The following is a 15000-nucleotide window of genomic DNA, read 5'->3' as shown; positions in this document are numbered from 1 at the left end:
TGAATGTATCAGAAGAATGTTGGCAGTAATAATGTATCTGTAGGATGTTGGCAGTAGGATGTTGTCAGTAATAATGAATGTATTTGAAGAATGTTGGCAGTAATAATGTATCTGTAGGAGGTTGGCAGTAGGATGTTGGCAGTAATAATGTATCTGTAGGATGTTGGCAGTAGGATGTTGTCAGTAATAATGAATGTATTTGAAGAATGTTGGCAGTAATAATGTATCTGTAAGATGTTGGCAGTAGGATGTTGTCAGTAATAATGAATGTATCTGTAGAATGTTGGCAGTAATAATTAATGTAGATCTGTAGAATGTTGGCATTATGATGTTGTCAGTAATAATGAATGTATCTGTAGAATGTTGGCAGTAATAATGAATGTATCTGTAGAATGTTGGCAGTAAAAATGAATGTATTTGTAGGATGTTGGCAGTAGGATGTTTGACTTAAAGTCTGAAAATGAGTAGTTGTATAGTTTTATATTAGTTTGAGGAGTCAAATTTTGAATCATATTTTTGGTAGTGTCGCTCTTATTTCTTCTTGATTTCTGAAGTTAAAAGGACAGCTGAATTACTGCACTGAAATTGATTAAGTGCTATTAATAAAAATAGGAAACATTCAATTTACTGGCTTTTTATTAGGCCGAAGTTGACTGACACTGTAAACTGATCTGTTGCTGGTTGTTGAAGTCTTTTGGTGTATCGTCAAAGACCGGTACTCTGAGGTTAATTCTTCGAGGTGGCTTTCCATTTTTACGGCATATGCGGGTTAACACATCCGGGTGGAAGGACAGGTGAGATGGCGGTCGAATTGGTCCGAATTGTGTCCTTACTACTCGCTTGTGTAGCCATAGAGTTAAGGGTCAGGTAGTAGGTTCTTAACCAACGTAAGTGCATACTGAGTATTCGGTGCGTTAGTGCATACTGAGTATTCAGGGCGTTAGTGCATACTGAGTATTCGGAAGGACCTGGGTCAGAAATATTCTGCCCTGTGAAGAAACCTTGTGTGCAGCTTTTTCCTTTTTTAAATGAAATTATAATTACAATTTCTTTTTTCTTTATTTTATTTTCTCTGTTATACCTACTTCTGTCCACAGCACGGTTACTCCCTGGATATACACATTTCTTCTCTCCCTTCTGTCCTTATTTCTTTTCTTCCTTTCATCCTTTTCTCTCGTTTTTCTTTGTGTTTCTGGCCCTCTTTCCTTTGACCCCTGACCCCTGAGCGGCGTGAAAGAGAGTAATGACAGATCTCTCTGTTCTTCCCCGTCTATTTCAGAGCAAGCAGACAAGTGCAGCCCGGGCTGGAAACACGAGGCCTTGCAGAATGGTACAGTAACACACACACACACACACACACACACAAACACACACACACACACACACACACACACTCTATTATTATTATTATAATTACACACACACACACACACACACACACTATTATTATTATTATAATTATACACACACACACATCCAATGCACACGTCCCTCCCTTTCCTCTGGTGCTTACGGCAGGACTGTAGGCTCCCCCTGCTGGCCATTTTTGGTACTGCAGGGTTTGGCGGGAGGGGAGGGGCGTTGGCTCGCGCAGCAGTCGACCCCGAGTCAGGTGTGGGCCGGGCCGGGCTCAGGATGCCCTGCTGTCTCACTCAGAGATCCACACAAGTCCACATGGGGTGGCGCTGGTCAGAGAGCCGCTCAGAATTGTCTCATTGTCATGTTTGGAGCCCTTTTTTTTTAAGAAATAATGGTTTTGTCCATTTAACATGTGTTTGTGTAAATGTTCTCTTTGCTCCCTTACACTTAGATTGTGTGGTGTGTGGTGTGTTTCTCTGTGTGTGTGTGTGTGTGTGTGTGTGTGTGTGTGTGTGTGTGTGTGTGTGCATATTATGGCATATTACACAGGCTTCAGATGTGTTGTCCAGATTGTGTCAGGTAGAGTGTATGATGGATGGCAGTTTAATTAGAGATGGAATCGAGCTTTAACCTTTACATTTGCTGTTTTCAGTACCCTATGCAAATCACACACACCCACACACACACACACACACACACACACACACACTCCCCCACACACATACAGACACACACAGAAACACACTCCCACAAATACACAGAGACACACCAATCCCCACATACACAGACTAGGCTTTTAAAATGGGACCATGCAGTGGTAACTGGGCTTTGAAAGTGCTGTTGCTTAGCGATGTTTAATTATTAAGGAAGTCCCCTGTTCATTGCAGTCTTTAACTGTGGGAAGAGAAACTGAAGGCCGTCTGGAAGCCATTACGGCGAGAGCATGAAAACCAGCCCTGTGACCTCACAGTGCAGGGGTGACGGCACCCACTGTGGCCTCCAGAGGGCGCTGAAGCTGCGCTTAACGGTCTGTAGCTACTGGAGGTTGGATGTCTACAAGTTCCAGCTCTCTCTCTCTCTCTCTCTCTCTCTCTCTCTCTCTCTCTCTTTCCCTCTCCCTCTCTCTGTCTATTCTCTGTGGCAGTATTCATTGAGTACGTTGTGAATGTAATGTCTGGAGAAGTAGGACTCCCTCGTATGTGTGTTACTGGCACGGCCCAAGGGGAAATTGAGTCTGACTTCGGGCACCACCAGTCTGTCTGAGGAGAAGATGGTCTTCATTTATATGAAGTCAGTCAGTGTGCTGGACACACACACACACACACACACACACACACACACACACACACACACACACACACACACATCTGGAGAGAATGGGAAAAGCAAATGTACTAATGGATCATCTTGTGTTAGTGTGTGTTTGAATTCAATTTAAAAGTGGTCATCAGTGAGATTATGCCTCTGTGTGCAAGTGTGTCTGTGTGTGTGGGTGTGTGTGTGTGTGTGTGCGAATGCGTATGTGTGTGCATGTGTAGCGAAGGGAGACCGTGGCCACCCCACCCAGACTCGAACCCGGGTCTACAGGGTGCCAAACATGCGCTCTGACCGCCACACCAAAAAGCCTGGCTCAATGCCGTGGCAGCCAGAGAGCATATTCAACCGTAGGGACGATCACATCGTCACACTGCCCTCTGTGTGGGTATGTGTGTCTGTGTGTGTGTGTGTATTTGTGTGTGTGCTTATGTATGTGTATTTGTGTGTGTGTGTGTGGGTGTATGTGTGTGCGTATTTTTGTGTGGGTGTGTGCGTTTCTGTATGTGTGTGTGTGTGTGTGGCGTTTTTCCATATGAATTCCGTCACGCTGTGCGGCTTCACTCAGCTCAGCTTATCGAGCAGTACCTGAATCCATACATTAGGGTGTACTCTCTTTAGAGTGAGTGTAGAGTGTGTCTTTAAGTAAGGGGTACATCAGGGTCTACTCTCTTCAGAGTGTGTCTTTAAGTAAGGGATACATCAGGGTCTACTCTCTTTAGAGTGTGTCTTTAAGTAAGGGATACATCAGTGTGTAGAGTGTGTCTTTAAGTAAGGGGTACATCAGGGTCTACTCTCTTTAGAGTGTGTCTTTAAGTAAGGGATACATCAGGGTCTACTCTCTTTAGAGTGTGTCTTTAAGTAAGGGATACATCAGTGTGTAGAGTGTGTCTTTAAGTAAGGGGTACATCAGGGTCTACTCTCTTTAGAGTGTGTCTTTAAGTAAGGGATACATCAGGGTCTACTCACTTTAGAGTGTGTCTTTAAGTAAGGGATACATCAGTGTGTAGAGTGTGTCTTTAAGTAAGGGGTACATCAGGGTCTACTCTCTTTAGAGTGTGTCTTTAAGTAAGGGATACATCAGTGTGTAGAGTGTGTCTTTAAGTAAGGGGTACATCAGGGTCTACTCACTTTAGAGTGTGTCTTTAAGTGAGGGTTACATCAGGGTCTACTCACTTTAGAGTGTCTTTTAAGTAAGGGGTACATCAGGGTCTACTCTCTTTAGAGTGTGTCTTTAAGTAAGGGGTACATCAGGGTCTACTCTCTTTAGAGTGTGTCTTTAAGTAAGGGGTACATCAGGGTCTACTCTCTTTAGAGTGTGTCTTTAAGTAAGGGATACATCAGTGTGTAGAGTGTGTCTTTAAGTAAGGGGTACATCAGGGTCTACTCTCTTTAGAGTGTGTCTTTAAGTAAGGGGTACATCAGGGTCTACTCTCTTTAGAGTGTGTCTTTAAGTAAGGGGTACATCAGGGTCTACTCTCTTTAGAGTGTGTCTTTAAGTAAGGGGTACACACTGCATGTGGGCTTTGCTAATGGAGATGAGGTACGTCTTTATTTGCATATAGAGCGGGGAAAGTTATCCACTAGGCAGTCCACTGTTTTTTCAGTCATGAAGCATAATGTAGGGTAGACATGACACACACACACACACACACACTCACATGTCAGGAACAAAGCATAATGTAGGATACACATGACACACATACACATTCACACACACTCTCACACACACACGCACGTCAGGAAGCATAATGTAGGATAGACATGCCTGACAACAGTTGCTAGTGTCATTACACCAAATCTTAATATAAGGAAGCAACTCTTTCTTTTATTCAGACACGGCAAACAACCATACTTGCGATGGTAGCAACACGTGTTACTTGTCTAACTCTGTTAGAGCATTTGAAAAAAAAACGTATATAGGCCCCCGCGTTGGCATACTTTATGGCCATGGTTGCTGTTATTTTGTGTAATCGTGTGCATGTTGTGTTATCGTGTGCATGTTGTCAGTGAGGCTCCATCTGTTGTTCTTCTTCTTGTTTAAACTCCCAGTTGTAATTATCCGCTGATTATCTGCTCCATTATCGGGTGACAGCTCTTTGTTAGTGGCTTTATGCGTAAGCGCTCGGAGAATTGAGTAAGCGCTCGGAGCAGCGGTGAGTAAGCGCTCCGAGCAGTTAGTTGGTGACCCTTCATGCAGCCCACAGCAGCATGGTGGTGTGGACAAACAATAGCAAAAAGCTCCCAGAGATTGCAGTCATCCGAAATCCGATTTTAAGAGTCCTGCTCACCTGCTGGCTGTCAGTCTGTGTGTCTCCCATCCAAAGATGCAATTTGGGCTTTTTTTTGAATGCATTCGTTCCATGAACGTTACATTATGTAACCTCTATGAATGTCCACAAGCTGGTCTTGAACTCATGTAATGTAATGTAATGATGTTATTTTAACAGTATTTTTTGAATGCATTCGTTCCATGAACGTTACATTATGTAACCTCTATGAATGTCCACAAGCTGGTCTTGAACTCATGTAATGTAATGTAATGTAATGTAATGATGTTATTAACAGTATTTTAAGGGAAAATTATTATGATTTACATAGGTGTCCTGCTCTTCTACCCATAGTATCTTATTTTCCTCCACTTTTTCCAAGCTGGCTGCTGTGGAAACCATTTGTTTTTGAACAGTAGAGCACCACACTACCAGAATCCCCATTAGCTTAAATGTACAATCATTAAGTCACAGTTATGTCTGCATATGCATTAAACAGGCTACACTAAGTCAAAGTGATGTCTGCATATGCATTAAACAGGCTACACTGTGTTAGACTACCTCTAGACTAAGTGTTAGATAGGTAAACAGTGAAAACTGATGCAAAGGAAACTCAGCCTGACATTCTCTTGTTCTCCATCATCAGTCATCAGCCATGTGTGGAATATAACTCGTAAAAGGAAACGGGAAGATTTGCTAATCCTCTGTTATGTGTTCAATGTGAGGGAACAAAACAAACAAACAGTGGTGTGAGGGGGTCTCAGCTGGGCTCGAGCTGATATATCTGTTAACACATTCAGAAACATGGGAGATGTTGAATATCAATCTGTTTTCAAGCTTGATTTAGCTCGGCTCGAGCTCCTAATCAATGACACACACACACACACACACACACACGCACACACACACACGCAAAAGACAAAAGGCTGTCAGCGAGGTTGTTTTTTTCCCCCCGGGGGAACCCAAGAACCCCAAAGTCGAGCACCCATCGCGGGTCACAGGTGCACATCTCAATCCACACAGCCACTAATCCCTGACCGATTATGAGTGGAGTGTGTGTGTGTGTGTGTGTGTATGTGTGTGTGTGTGTGTGTGTGTGTGTGTGTGTGTGTGTGTGTGTGTGTGTGTGTGGAGACAGGCCTGGCCTTTTTGTTTACGTCCCCTCGGGTCACCCTGTGGCCGTGAGGAGAAGCTCGCTGGGCTGACGTGCCCTCCTCAGGTAACGCCGGTGTCTCGGGGACAGCTGACTCAGGAGCGCATGTCAAGCCAGGCTCCCCGCATGTCAAGCCAGACTCCCCACAGCGTGTCTTTAAGTAAGGGATACATCAGTGTGTAGAGTGTGTCTTTAAGTAAGGGGTACATCAGGGTCTACTCACTTTAGAGTGTGTCTTTAAGTAAGGGTTACATCAGGGTCTACTCACTTTAGAGTGTGTCTTTAAGTAAGGGATACATCAGTGTGTAGAGTGTGTCTTTAAGTAAGGGATACATCAGGGTCTACTCACTTTAGAGTGTGTCTTTAAGTAAGGGATACATCAGTGTGTAGAGTGTGTCTTTAAGTAAGGGGTACATCAGGGTCTACTCTCTTTAGAGTGTGTCTTTAAGTAAGGGATACATCAGTGTGTAGAGTGTGTCTTTAAGTAAGGGATACATCAGGGTCTACTCTCTTTAGAGTGTGTCTTTAAGTAAGGGATACATCAGTGTGTAGAGTGTGTCTTTAAGTAAGGGGTACATCAGGGTCTACTCTCTTTAGAGTGTGTCTTTAAGTAAGGGGTACATCAGGGTCTACTCACTTTAGAGTGTGTCTTTAAGTAAGGGGTACATCAGGGTCTATTCACTTTAGAGTGTCTTTTAAGTAAGGGGTACATCAGGGTCTACTCTCTTTAGAGTGTGTCTTTAAGTAAGGGATACATCAGGGTCTACTCTCTTTAGAGTGTGTCTTTAAGTAAGGGATACATCAGGGTCTACTCTCTTTAGAGTGTGTCTTTAAATAAGGGGTACACACTGCATGTGGGCTTTGCTAATGGAGATGAGGTACGTCTTTATTTGCATATAGAGCGGGGAAAGTTATCCACTAGGCAGTCCACTGTTTTTTCAGTCATGAAGCATAATGTAGGGTAGACATGACACACACACACACACACACACACACACACACTCACATGTCAGGAACAAAGCATAATGTAGGATAGACATGACACACATACACATTCACACACACTCTCACACACACACACACGTCAGGAAGCATAATGTAGGATAGACATGATGAACTTGTACATAGTGAGAGATCTGCCTGACAACAGTCGCTAGTGTCATTACACCAAATCTGGATTTAACGAAGCAACTCTTTCTTTTATTTACACAGCAAACAACCATACTTGCGATGGTAGCAACACGTGTTACTTGTCTAACTCTGTTAGAGCATTTGAAAAAAAAACGTATATAGGCCCCCGCATTGGCATACTTTATGGCCATGGTTGCTGTTATTTTGTGTTATCGTGTGCATGTTGTGTTATCGTGTGCATGTTGTCAGTGAGGCTCCATCTGTTGTTCTTCTTCTTGTTTAAACTCCCAGTTGTAATTATCAGCTAATTACCTGCTCCATTATCGGGTGACAGCTCTTTGTTAGTGGCTTTATGCGTAAGCGCTCGGAGAATTGAGTAAGCGCTCGGAGCGGTGAGTAAGCGCTTAGTTAGTTGGTGACCCTTCATGCAGCCCACAGCAGCATGGTGGTGTGGACAAACAATAGCAAAAGCTCCCAGAGATTGCAGTCATCCGAAATCCGATTTTAAGAGTCCTGCTCACCTGCTGGCTGTCAGTCTGTGTGTCTCCCATCCAAAGATGCAATTTGGGCTTTTTTTTTAATGCATTCGTTCCATGAACGTTACATTATGTAACCTCTATGAATGTCCACAAGCTGGTCTTGAACTCATGTAATGTAATGTAATGTAATGATGTTATTAATAGTATTTTAAGGGAAAATTATTATGATTTACATAGGTGTCCTGCTCTTTTACCCATAGTATCTTATTTTCCTCCACTTTTTCCAAGCTGGCTGCTGTGGAAACCATTTGTTTTTGAACAGTAGAACACCACACTACCAGAATCCCCATCAGCTTAAATGTACAATCATTAAGTCACAGTTATGTCTGCATATGCATTAAACAGGCTACACTAAGTCAAAGTGATGTCTGCATATGCATTAAACAGGCTACACTGTGTTAGACTACCTCTAGACTAAGTGTTAGATAGGTAAACAGTGAAAACTGATGCAAAGGAAACTCAGCCTGACATTCTCTTGTTCTCCATCATCAGTCATCAGCCATGTGTGGAATATAACTCGTAAAAGGAAACGGGAAGATTTGCTATTCCTCTGTTATGTGTTCAATGTGAGGGAACAAAACAAACAAACAGCGGTGTGAGGGGGTCTCAGCTGGGCTCGAGCTGATATATCTGTTAACACATTCAGAAACATGGGAGATGTGGCATATCAATCTGTTTTCAAGCTTGATTTAGCATCACTGCTAATATTACGCCCCTGAAGAGAAGGGGGTGAAGGGCTGATCTTCTACTGTCTTATAAGGCCTATATGTCTCATAGTAATGTCTTCTAAGGCCTATATGTCTCATAGTAATGTCTTATAAGGCCTATATGTCTCACAAATCACCTCAGACATTGATTTGGGTTGCAATAACGGGGGTATCAGGTTGTACCGTGGCTTTTTCTCTGTCATTTAAAAAAACGAATCTAAGCAAAAAAAGCGAAACACATTACTTTTTTGTTTTCCCAGAGCGATGCATGTGCTCGACCCATTCCCATACACTAACGACACTCAAGGTTCCTGCTGTGCGAGGAGAGGACCTACCCTGAAGCAGGAGCTAAAACAAAAGGCCCCCAAAGCGGTTGTCTAAGAACGATGGTTGTTCTCAGATCCTGCAGTGTGGACATATATCAATGTCTTATAATGCCTACTTGTCTCATAGTAATGTTTTATAATGCCTAAATGTCTAATAGTCATGTCCTTCTCATAACCACTCAGTAGTGTCATGCAGAGGTATTAAGTTGTGAGTTTGGAGATAATGAGATCATTGAGCCTCTCTGCCTCCCTCCCTCCCTCCTCAGTCCCCCTTGAGGTGACCTTCTCATTGACCTTGTTGGTTTTTCTTGGAAACGGATGATTACTCATCCGTGAGCAGTGACATGACCCCCTCGGCTCGAGCTCCTAATCAATGACACACACACACACACACACACACGCACACACACGCAAAAGACAAAAGGCTGTCAGCGAGGTTGTTTTTTTCCCCCCGGGGGAACCCAAGAACCCCAAAGTCGAGCACCCATCGCGGGTCACAGGTGCACATCTCAATCCACACAGCCACTAATCCCTGACCGATTATGAGTGGAGTGTGTGTGTGCGTGTGTGTGTGTGTGTGTGTGTGTGTGTGTGTGTGTGTGTGTGTGTGTGTGTGTGTGTGTGTGTGTGTGGAGACAGGCCTGGCCTTTTTGTTTACGTCCCCTCGGGTCACCCTGTGGCCGTGAGGAGAAGCTCGCTGGGCTGACGTGCCCTCCTCAGGTAACGCCGGTGTCTCGGGGACAGCTGACTCAGGAGCGCATGTCAAGCCAGGCTCCCCGCATGTCAAGCCAGACTCCCCACAGCGTGTCTTTAAGTAAGGGATACATCAGTGTGTAGAGTGTGTCTTTAAGTAAGGGGTACATCAGGGTCTACTCACTTTAGAGTGTGTCTTTAAGTAAGGGTTACATCAGGGTCTACTCACTTTAGAGTGTGTCTTTAAGTAAGGGATACATCAGTGTGTAGAGTGTGTCTTTAAGTAAGGGATACATCAGGGTCTACTCACTTTAGAGTGTGTCTTTAAGTAAGGGATACATCAGTGTGTAGAGTGTGTCTTTAAGTAAGGGGTACATCAGGGTCTACTCTCTTTAGAGTGTGTCTTTAAGTAAGGGATACATCAGTGTGTAGAGTGTGTCTTTAAGTAAGGGATACATCAGGGTCTACTCTCTTTAGAGTGTGTCTTTAAGTAAGGGATACATCAGTGTGTAGAGTGTGTCTTTAAGTAAGGGGTACATCAGGGTCTACTCTCTTTAGAGTGTGTCTTTAAGTAAGGGGTACATCAGGGTCTACTCACTTTAGAGTGTGTCTTTAAGTAAGGGGTACATCAGGGTCTATTCACTTTAGAGTGTCTTTTAAGTAAGGGGTACATCAGGGTCTACTCTCTTTAGAGTGTGTCTTTAAGTAAGGGATACATCAGGGTCTACTCTCTTTAGAGTGTGTCTTTAAGTAAGGGATACATCAGGGTCTACTCTCTTTAGAGTGTGTCTTTAAATAAGGGGTACACACTGCATGTGGGCTTTGCTAATGGAGATGAGGTACGTCTTTATTTGCATATAGAGCGGGGAAAGTTATCCACTAGGCAGTCCACTGTTTTTTCAGTCATGAAGCATAATGTAGGGTAGACATGACACACACACACACACACACACACACACACACTCACATGTCAGGAACAAAGCATAATGTAGGATAGACATGACACACATACACATTCACACACACTCTCACACACACACACACGTCAGGAAGCATAATGTAGGATAGACATGATGAACTTGTACATAGTGAGAGATCTGCCTGACAACAGTCGCTAGTGTCATTACACCAAATCTGGATTTAACGAAGCAACTCTTTCTTTTATTTACACAGCAAACAACCATACTTGCGATGGTAGCAACACGTGTTACTTGTCTAACTCTGTTAGAGCATTTGAAAAAAAAACGTATATAGGCCCCCGCATTGGCATACTTTATGGCCATGGTTGCTGTTATTTTGTGTTATCGTGTGCATGTTGTGTTATCGTGTGCATGTTGTCAGTGAGGCTCCATCTGTTGTTCTTCTTCTTGTTTAAACTCCCAGTTGTAATTATCAGCTAATTACCTGCTCCATTATCGGGTGACAGCTCTTTGTTAGTGGCTTTATGCGTAAGCGCTCGGAGAATTGAGTAAGCGCTCGGAGCGGTGAGTAAGCGCTTAGTTAGTTGGTGACCCTTCATGCAGCCCACAGCAGCATGGTGGTGTGGACAAACAATAGCAAAAGCTCCCAGAGATTGCAGTCATCCGAAATCCGATTTTAAGAGTCCTGCTCACCTGCTGGCTGTCAGTCTGTGTGTCTCCCATCCAAAGATGCAATTTGGGCTTTTTTTTTAATGCATTCGTTCCATGAACGTTACATTATGTAACCTCTATGAATGTCCACAAGCTGGTCTTGAACTCATGTAATGTAATGTAATGTAATGATGTTATTAATAGTATTTTAAGGGAAAATTATTATGATTTACATAGGTGTCCTGCTCTTTTACCCATAGTATCTTATTTTCCTCCACTTTTTCCAAGCTGGCTGCTGTGGAAACCATTTGTTTTTGAACAGTAGAACACCACACTACCAGAATCCCCATCAGCTTAAATGTACAATCATTAAGTCACAGTTATGTCTGCATATGCATTAAACAGGCTACACTAAGTCAAAGTGATGTCTGCATATGCATTAAACAGGCTACACTGTGTTAGACTACCTCTAGACTAAGTGTTAGATAGGTAAACAGTGAAAACTGATGCAAAGGAAACTCAGCCTGACATTCTCTTGTTCTCCATCATCAGTCATCAGCCATGTGTGGAATATAACTCGTAAAAGGAAACGGGAAGATTTGCTATTCCTCTGTTATGTGTTCAATGTGAGGGAACAAAACAAACAAACAGCGGTGTGAGGGGGTCTCAGCTGGGCTCGAGCTGATATATCTGTTAACACATTCAGAAACATGGGAGATGTGGCATATCAATCTGTTTTCAAGCTTGATTTAGCATCACTGCTAATATTACGCCCCTGAAGAGAAGGGGGTGAAGGGCTGATCTTCTACTGTCTTATAAGGCCTATATGTCTCATAGTAATGTCTTCTAAGGCCTATATGTCTCATAGTAATGTCTTATAAGGCCTATATGTCTCACAAATCACCTCAGACATTGATTTGGGTTGCAATAACGGGGGTATCAGGTTGTACCGTGGCTTTTTCTCTGTCATTTAAAAAAACGAATCTAAGCAAAAAAAGCGAAACACATTACTTTTTTGTTTTCCCAGAGCGATGCATGTGCTCGACCCATTCCCATACACTAACGACACTCAAGGTTCCTGCTGTGCGAGGAGAGGACCTACCCTGAAGCAGGAGCTAAAACAAAAGGCCCCCAAAGCGGTTGTCTAAGAACGATGGTTGTTCTCAGATCCTGCAGTGTGGACATATATCAATGTCTTATAATGCCTACTTGTCTCATAGTAATGTTTTATAATGCCTAAATGTCTAATAGTCATGTCCTTCTCATAACCACTCAGTAGTGTCATGCAGAGGTATTAAGTTGTGAGTTTGGAGATAATGAGATCATTGAGCCTCTCTGCCTCCCTCCCTCCCTCCTCAGTCCCCCTTGAGGTGACCTTCTCATTGACCTTGTTGGTTTTTCTTGGAAACGGATGATTACTCATCCGTGAGCAGTGACATGACCCCCTCGGCTCGAGCTCCTAATCAATGACACACACACACACACACACACACGCACACACACGCAAAAGACAAAAGGCTGTCAGCGAGGTTGTTTTTTTCCCCCCGGGGGAACCCAAGAACCCCAAAGTCGAGCACCCATCGCGGGTCACAGGTGCACATCTCAATCCACACAGCCACTAATCCCTGACCGATTATGAGTGGAGTGTGTGTGTGCGTGTGTGTGTGTGTGTGTGTGTGTGTGTGTGTGTGTGTGTGTGTGTGTGTGTGTGTGTGTGTGTGTGTGTGTGTGTGTGTGTGTGTGTGTGTGTGTGTGTGTGTGTGTGGAGACAGGCCTGGCCTTTTTGTTTACGTCCCCTCGGGTCACCCTGTGGCCGTGAGGAGAAGCTCGCTGGGCTGACGTGCCCTCCTCAGGTAACGCCGGTGTCTCGGGGACAGCTGGCTCAGGAGCGCATGTCAAGCCAGGCTCTCGCCCCAGAGCGACGCGGCCCAGGCTCATGAAAAGTGTTCGTGACCAGCTTTGAACCCCTGGGACCTCAAGTGATCGATCAAAAGGCCACGTATGGGTTGAAAAGCTTAGTGTTAGGTTCACAATCACTACAAGCTCCCAAAGTGCACACTAGGCTCACAGAGACAGACACAGACACAGACACAGACACAGGTGTCGACAGCCCCAGCAACTCCATGCAGGCATACACCCGTAGACGAGCGCTTGTCACAGAACGCATGGCCCTTTCATGCTGGAGATGAGAGAGCGTTGTGTGGATTTTTTGGACAGACAGACAGACAGTGATGGAGGAGGTGTGTGGGAGAATAGCACTCCAGGGTACACCGCTACGGCAGGCACTGTCTGAGCTATCGGGAACATTACATGATACGTTTGGTGTATCGAGAAAAGGGCTGAGGTAAGCCAGGTTCCTCTTATTGTTCATCAGACGATATTTACCCAACATTTGGGACCATTCATTGATTTACTGTTCAGGTTGAGTCATTTGAGTCGTAAATTATTTAACATGTGCTTGTAGTGTGTGTGTGTGTGTGTTGCAAAGATTTCTTCTATGGACAGAAACGTACCTAAGTGTGACTTTAACCGGCTGGCACAGCTGTCTGTCAAAGTGGGGTGGGTGCAGTGTGGTGCGGATGGGCACAGAGTGCGGCTCTGTAATTAAATGTACCTGCCAGGGGCATCGCAGGCATGGTCACAGCGTGGCAGCGCCGCATACTTTAAATCTAGTAATCGAAAAAGCATGTAAAGAGAACTTTTAATCTGGTAATCGAAAAGCATGTAAAGAGACTTTTAATCTGGTAATCTAAAGCGTGTATTAACTGATGGCTGGGATCACTCGCTGGTCAGGGTGAGCAGGTAGACCTGAAAACTAATGCGCAAACAGGGTTTCGTTTTGCGGAAACGATTCGCTCTCTTTTCTCTGAAACGTTTCGCTTCGTGGAAGCTCACTCCCAGGAGACAAAACAAACCTGAGGAGACGCTGAATGAGATATTTGATTACAAAAACACCAAGAAAACACCAAATTGCCGTTAGACTTGCTTTGACTACATTGAACAGATTGCGCACTTGAGTTTCAGACAGTTTGATTCGCGTGTCTGAGAAGTGGTAGGTTTCGTCATTAAGTCCTCTAAGCGTGGGCTCGGAGATTAGCCTTGTGTGAGGACATCACCTCGTCAAAAAGTTAAACTGGTATCAGGCTGTGGGCCACAGCAGATTGGCCCCTTAAACGCCCAGCTATTGACAGTCTGCAGTGCCAGAGTGTGTCACAGCTTAAAGCATCTGTGGTGTGTGTGTTTGTGTGTGTGTGTGTGTGTGTGTCACATTCATTGAATGTGAGTGGACATATTCTGTCTATACATCACGCTTGTTCCTACAACCATTGAATCCCTTTGTATTCACATAGTTATCTCTACGTATTGAGTTACATTTAAACATTTATTTTTTATTATTATTTTCTTTGCTCGGGGTAACATTATCAATTACATAATTCAGACATAAATTTTAACAAGTAATCGTCAATCAAACAACAGAAAAAAAGGTTGGTAAGATGGCTGATTTGCTTATTAACAGTCATTTAGAGTAAACAAATAAATAAATGACCTATATACCTATTGGCTACATACCTACATACATACATGCGACACATACATACTACATGCTACACATACATACATACCTACATACCTACATACATACATACATACATACATACATAGTCAAGTACATACAGTATGTACATGAGTCACACTCATTAAAGTCTTATATTTTAAGTGTAAAGGTAAGGTAGATCTAAACTAGTGAGAAACAGAAATATTCTTGTAAACGTGTGACATAATCCGCTTCAAGATGTCAGGGGTGGGGGACTCAATTGAATTAGACATTTGCTCTAAACTCAATAATGTTTCAAATGTCTTTAACCATACTTTTTCATTTATATTAATGGTGGTTTTCCAGTTGTTAACTATGACTCTCTTTGCTCTCATGAGACCA

The 15000-nt window shown here is 43.6% G+C and overlaps 1 protein-coding gene across 4 annotated transcripts in view; it reads left to right on the top strand.

Moving 5' to 3' along the window:
• Positions 1 to 15000, top strand: part of LOC105911183 (thyroid hormone receptor beta) — a 132150-nt gene that overhangs the window by 95843 nt on the left and 21307 nt on the right. For all 4 annotated transcript variants that reach the window (XM_031586403.2, XM_031586399.2, XM_031586402.2 and 1 more), the window contains exon 4: positions 1280 to 1330. In XM_031586403.2, the coding sequence (XP_031442263.1) occupies positions 1280 to 1330 (51 nt within the window). The remainder of the gene's footprint in view (positions 1 to 1279; positions 1331 to 15000) is intronic.

This window comes from Clupea harengus, chromosome 19 (assembly GCF_900700415.2).
Source record: "Clupea harengus chromosome 19, Ch_v2.0.2, whole genome shotgun sequence".
Classification (NCBI taxonomy): Eukaryota; Metazoa; Chordata; class Actinopteri; order Clupeiformes; family Clupeidae; genus Clupea; species Clupea harengus.
Note: the sequence above shows the minus strand (reverse complement) of the source record. Positions and strands in the feature narration are given on the sequence as shown.